At 37.7% G+C, this 7081-nt stretch overlaps 1 protein-coding gene across 2 annotated transcripts in view; it reads right to left on the reverse strand.

The window, feature by feature from the left end:
* The window catches only part of LOC131937549 (protein capicua homolog), a 22421-nt gene extending 20637 nt beyond the window's left edge, over window positions 1-1784 (reverse strand). For both annotated transcript variants that reach the window (XM_059295081.1, XM_059295079.1), the window contains exon 1: window positions 1612-1784. In XM_059295081.1, coding sequence (XP_059151064.1) covers window positions 1612-1641 — 30 coding nt within the window. In that variant the 5' untranslated portion in view covers window positions 1642-1784. The remainder of the gene's footprint in view (window positions 1-1611) is intronic.
* Between the last annotated feature and the right edge of the window lie 5297 nt (window positions 1785-7081).

Below are 7081 nucleotides of genomic sequence, written 5' to 3' on the forward strand. Positions count from 1 at the left end.
TGGTCTCAGGGACATTCTACTGGGTGGTCTCAGGGACATTCTACTGGGTGGTCTCAGTGACATTCTACTGACTTGAGCCCGGAATCAGCTCTCGAGACTTTCAGGTTAGTGGACTTGCGTTTTAAGCATACTACACTACCATACCGTCGTCTAAGATTACAGTAAAACTATTTTACTAGAAAGCTGACCAGATCATAATTTTAAAAAAAATTGGACTAGTTTTTTTTAATGGCAATACAGTACGAATAATAATGATAACGCGAGAGGATAATAATAACACTAACAAGAATTAAGTAACAAATGAGCATTGACTAATTTATTAGCCTATTGTGTTAGGTGTAAAGTTAAAGTTTAAGTTTAGATTATATTTTAGGCTAGTTGGTCCAATATCGTGGGTAAACAGTTTCTTCCAGGCATCTCTTGGGGGGGGGGGGGGGGGGGGGCTTGACCCCCCCCCCCCCCCCCGCACGAAATTTATATAGAAAATATATACTTTTAACAGTGTCCGCCCCCCCCCCCCCCCCCGGAGAAAAAAGTCTGGAAGAAACACTGTGGGTAAAGTGTAGGGTTAAAGTTTGGGTGATATATATGTTAGGCTAGTTGGTCCATATTGGTTGATCGACATGGGACTGACCATACTTATAGAATATTTGTGCATACTTATTTTAAGTAAACAAATAATGTAGGTGTAGGCTAGTAGGCTTGCACAAATTATAACGTACAACAAGCCTATAGAATATAGTTATGGATCTAGTTTATAAAAAATTATTACATATTTCAGTACAATATATTATACTGAACAAGTTTCAAAACTGACGCAAAAGACGATGTAGTTATAATTAAATAAACGGAATGCTAACTTAGTCAGCTAAAAACACTTCAAATATACTAATCTTTAGAGTAACAATATTCTAGTTCTTACTCGTGTGTTCTTTTAGGCTACTTTATTGATGACAAGAGTTGTTGCGTCATCGGGATGACCCCATTTAATTCAAGGCGCCAAAAGCATCATTTTTAAAATGGTGCATTCCTTATCAATAAAAATCTAAGGCTTGGGAAAAATACTAAAATCACAAACTGTTACTCCGTAACTGTAATGTGTTTAGGAAAGTACAGGCGACGAGAAAGGCGAGTGAGGCCCTCGCCGTGTTTGGCAGTCGAGCGATAACAATAACAGGTTAGCCGAGAGGTGATTTCAACTTGAGGGCACGGAAAGGGGCGAGGGAGACGTTACGCTACTACTAACACACAGGTTGGAGGGTCCTAGTCAAAACAGCTGAGACGGCTGTATTGCAAAATACCAAATAAATAAGACCTGCTGGTTGTTACTGTTAGCAATAAATGCAATCAAAGTGTTGTCCTGAGTCACATAACCACACTCAGCGCCGTTTTTATCTTATTAGGTCATGCCGCGAACGCGCAAAATTTAAAATTTGGTTTGTTTATGAGTGTACTAGCGTAGCCTTACAATTGTATTCTTCTTCAGTTTAGAGAGAAATACGAGTCCTTGACCAAATTATCAGGGGGAAATGTTGACAACATTTTGTGGATTAGAAAACTTCTCTCGTGTCTTAAATGATTTGATACAATAACAAAAAAGGTGCTACTCACAGGCTGTAGTTCTCCATTTCCTTTCTCCATTTTCTTCCTTCATGATAATCCATCGGACTTCATAATGAGCGCGGTCAAAGCGCCGATTTGAAAAGACGATGGCAAAGCCACAGCTGTACGAACCGTTAGCTGTCGTAGTAATTGTAAGTAGGTTACAAACGCCGGTGACGCTACGAAGTAAAAAAATAAAAACGAGCGCGCAAGGCCCAGAAAAGATAGATTTAACCAACGAGGTTTCTATACTGGTGCTCGCAGAATTCTGATTGGATAAAATCCAATAGGTAAAATGTATGAATATGCAAAAGGCACTAGTTCCCTCGCACCGGATCACCTTGGCCTTAGTAGAAAGAGGGGAAAAGTTGTAAATAAAAATATGCAATAATAAACAACACGGTAAATGTACTCAGATATAAGCGTTTGACATTGTATTTATATCAAAATTTTCAGCAAAAACGTTATTCAACATTAATAACAAGATACATACACAACAATATTAAGATTAAAAAAAAACACCGGACAGTAATTTTAAATTACATAACAATAATAAGAAACAATGTATTAATTACCAATCTAAAACACTTCGGAATACAAACAGCAGTTTTTTTTTTGTTTTTTTTAATCAATTTCATAGTTTGAAACTAAAATGTGAAACATTTCCCCTAACATACAAAATGCATTTTCGCAATAGATGTTTTACTGGTAGCCTAAATATGTATAGACATAATATGTATGTATATATATATATATATATATATATATATATATATATATATATATATATATATATATATATATAAATATATATATATATATATATATATATATATATATATATATATATATATATATATATATATATATATATATATATATATATATATATATATTTGCATACATATATATAGGCCTATATATGTATATATATATATATATATATATATATATATATATATATATATATATATATATATATATATAGGCCTATATATAATACAGATAAAGTGTTATATGCGAACATATTTTATACGACCGATAGGCCTCTACTCTATAAGTTAATAAAAGATATATTATGTGGTCAGCATTTCAAATGTTATTTATGCCTTTACTTGTTAAATTACGTCATTTCTATATAAGACCTTTTACCGGTAGCTTTCACATGCCGAAATGGTTTAGCCCGTTCGTTTGAACTATTGTCCCACGTCATCATTATTTATAGCAACCAGTCGCAGGCAATCTGACCTAAGGATCGGGCGAGGGGGATTCCCAGGCAAGAAACCTATAATATCCAGCAGCGGTAAAAGGCACGGAAGTGGTTTTCCTGTTTCAATTGACTCATTAACAATAACGGAGGTAGCCTGGCTATCAGGCTATAGGGAAATTACTTATATACTAGTTCTACCTATCTATTGCTCAATTGCAGCGAAATTTTAGAGTTAAAAATATAAATTACAGTAAAAAATGTGGGATATTATATTTAAAGGCCTATCAAAAGCTCACAAACTTTTGCTTACTTGTAATTTTTAATATATTTATACGTTATTCTGTTCTTTGTTACTTGTGTTTAATGTAGGCCTATTCTATAACCGGATCTGGGGAGGGGCATATAAAAGGCCTTAAAGTAGTTATGATTTTCAGGCCCTTTTATATGCAAAAATTATCAGTGGACCCCTTTTTCAGCCGTTAAGCTAGAACGGAATTAAATGTGGGCAACGAAGAAATCGACTACTACTTATAAGGGGGGTGGGGGGGGGGGGGGGTCAGTGGTAAGCTCTTACAGTTTTAAAAGTAGGGGTAATTGGGCTCTTACAGTTTTGAAATGAGGGGTAATTGAGCTCTTACAGCTTTAAAATTAGAGGTAAATTGAGCTCTTACAGTTTTAAAAGTAGGGGTAATTGGGCTCTTACAGTTTTAAGAGTAGGGGTAATTGGGCTCTTACAGTTTTAAAAGTAGAGGTAATTGGGCTCTTACAGTTTTAAAAGTAGGGGTAATTGGGCTCTTACAGTTTTAAAATTAGAGGTAATTTGGGCTCCTACAGTTTTAAAAGTAGGTGTAATTGGGCTCTTACAGTTCTAAAAGTAGGGGTAATTGAGCTCTTACAGTTCTAAAAGTAGGGGTAATTGAGCTTATACAGTTTTAAAAGTAGGGGTAATTAGTCTCTTACAGTTCTAAAAGTAGAGGTAATTGGGCTCCTACAGTTTTAAAAGTAGGTGTAATTGGGCTCTTACAGTTCTAAAAGTAGGGGTAATTGAGCTCTTACAGTTCTAAAAGTAGGGGTAATTGGGCTCCTACAGTTTTAAAATGAGGGGTAATTGAGCTCTTACAGTTTAAAAATTAGAGGTAATTGGGCTCTTACAGTTTTGAAATGAGGTGTAATTGGGCTCTTACAGTTTTAAAATTAGAGGTAAATTGGGCTCTTACAGTTTTGAAATGAGGTGTAATTGGGCTCTTACAGTTTTATAAGTAGGGGTAATTGGGCTCTTACAATTTTAAAAGTAGAGGTAATTGGGCTCCTACAGTTTTAAAATTATAGTAATTGGGCTCTTACAGTTTTAAAAGTAGGTATAATTGGGCTCCTACTGTTTCAAAAGTAGGTGTAATTGGGCTCTCAGTTTTAAAAGAAGGGGTAATTGGGCTCTTACTGGTGTCGATCTCAAGTTTTAGTTCACGTCACCAGGTGAATCATTGGTGTCGGCCTCAAGTTTTAGTTCACGTCACCAGGTGAATCATTGGTGTCGGCCTCAAGTTTTAGTTCACGTCACCAGGTGAATCATTGGTGTCGGCCTCAAGTTTTAGTTCACATCACCAGGTGAATCATTGGTGTCGGCCTCAAGTTCACATCACCAGGTGAATCATTGGTGTCGGCCTCAAGTTCACATCACCAGGTGAATCATTGGTGTCGGCCTCAAGTTTAAGTTCACATCACCAGGTGAATCATTGGTGTCGGCCTCAAGTTCACGTCACCAGGTGAATCATTGGTGTCGGCCTCAAGTTTTAGTTCACGTCACCAGGTGAATCATTGGTGTCGGCCTCAAGTTCACGTCACCAGGTGAATCATTGGTGTCGGCCTCAAGTTTTAGTTCACGTCACCAGGTGAATCATTGGTGTCGGCCTCAAGTTTTAGTTCACGTCACCAGGTGAATCATTGGTGTCGGCCTCAAGTTCACGTCACCAGGTGAATCATTGGTGTCGGCCTCAAGTTTTAGCTCACGTCACCAGGTGAATCATTGGTGTCGGCCTCAAGTTTTAGTTCACGTCACCAGGTGAATCATTGGTGTCGGCCTTAAGTTCACGTCACCAGGTGAATCATTGGTGTCGGCCTCAAGTTTTAGTTCACATCACCAGGTGAATCATTGGTGTCGGCCTCAAGTTCACGTCACCAGGTGAATCATTGGTGTCGGCCTCAAGTTTTAGTTCACATCACCAGGTGAATCATTGGTGTCGGCCTTAAGTTCACGTCACCAGGTGAATCATTGGTGTCGGCCTCAAGTTCACGTCACCAGGTAAATCATTGGTGTCGGCCTCAAGTTTTAGCTCACGTCACCAGGTGAATCATTGGTGTCGGCCTCAAGTTCACATCACCAGGTGAAACATTGGTGTCGGCCTCAAGTTCACGTCACCAGGTGAATCATTGGTGTCGGCCTCAAGTTCACATCACCAGGTGAATCATTGGTGTCGGCCTCAAGTTCACGTCACCAGGTGAATCATTGGTGTCGGCCTCAAGTTCACGTCACCAGGTGAATCATTGGTGTCGGCCTCAAGTTCACATCACCATGGTAAATCATTGGTGTCGGCCTCAAGTTTTAGTTCACGTCACCAGGTGAATCATTGGTGTCGGCCTCAAGTTTTAGTTCACATCACCAGGTGAATCATTGGTGTCGGCCTCAAGTTCACGTCACCAGGTGAATCATTGGTGTCGGCCTCAAGTTCACGTCACCAGGTGAATCATTGGTGTCGGCCTCAAGTTTTAGTTCACATCACCAGGTGAATCATTGGTGTCGGCCTCAAGTTCACGTCACCAGGTGAATCATTGGTGTCGGCCTCAAGTTCACGTCACCAGGTGAATCATTGGTGTCGGCCTCAAGTTTTAGTTCACATCACCAGGTGAATCATTGGTGTCGGCCTCAAGTTCACGTCACCAGGTGAATCATTGGTGTCGGCCTCAAGTTCACGTTAAAGGTTATTCCAAGTTCACGTCACGTTATAGTGTTGAGCAGAGGCGTAGCGATGGGAGTGGGGGGGGGGGGGGGGACATATGTCCCCGGGCGCCGACCTTAGGGGGCGCCAAAATGGGTTGGAAAAAGTAATCGATGGTTTGAAGGGGGTGGAAATCAAAAGTCTGAGGGGCGGGAGGTGCAAATCGAAAGTTTGTCCCCGGGCGCCGGGAAGGGTCGCTACGCCTCTGGTGTTCAGAATACTGATACTTCCTAAAGGTAAGTAATTCAAACTGTCTGTCAGCTACATGAGTTTTATACTTTAAGACCAGAGCCAATTTAAGATAAAATAAAACAACGAACAACATAAGAAATTAAAATGAATTGCATATAAATAACACAATAGAGATAACTAGGTCAGAGTGAAAAATCTGTAAATTGTTACAGTTTGCTAAATTCCTACGTTGGTAGAGGAAAAGATGCTTATCTTTAATGAAAGTTCCATATCAAGCACCAAGTGAATCTAATTACTCTTTTTTAATTGAATTTGAATTGACCATTTAATACTTTAAACAATACTACACACACTATGGAGCATTGTTCCCTAATGCATTAGTCTATTATGTTCAATAAAATTCATTAATTAGTTCACTGAAGAAAAATATTTTTAAAACAATATTATACTTGATAAAACAACACTTTTAACATACATCTCTAGTTTACAGTTTGTCTAGTCATTTTAGATGCTTTTATTTAGTTCACACTGTCAATTTTGGATTGTGGCAAAATTTTGTAAAACAATTTTCCTGATACATTCATCATTGATTACAATACAAGACTATTTTTTAAGTTAATTATGTTATATAAGTCTTTAAAAATTAATAAACCGATTTCAGAACTTAGGGGAGATAACAGAATTAAGTTTAAGAAGGTTGCTTTCACACCCTAGACCAGATAATCATCTTTCAGAGGTAGAGATAACAATCTAAAGGAAACATTTTTAGTGGTATGTGGTGTCAACTTCATATAGAACAAATGACTAAAAAGTAGAAAATGAAATATTAAAAAACCTCAATAATAAGCTTTTAAAAGCACGGAAAATAAGCAACTAAAACAAACTAGCTTTCTTTTCTAAAAACTTAGGTCACTAAAAGAATGAGACCTCTTACATATTTTACCGAACAAGGCTGTTATTTAATGAAGCCAGTTTGTTCTATTTTCAGTGTATTATTATAAAGGTTTTTAATATTTGTTTCATTAATCTTGGATAGATAAAATGGTATCAGTTTATAAAAACAAAACAAAAACCGAATGTAAAG

Source organism: Physella acuta, unplaced genomic scaffold (genome assembly GCF_028476545.2).
Source record: "Physella acuta isolate Inbredline_101_S28 unplaced genomic scaffold, ASM2847654v3 ptg000213l, whole genome shotgun sequence".
NCBI lineage: Eukaryota > Metazoa > Mollusca > Gastropoda > Physidae > Physella > Physella acuta.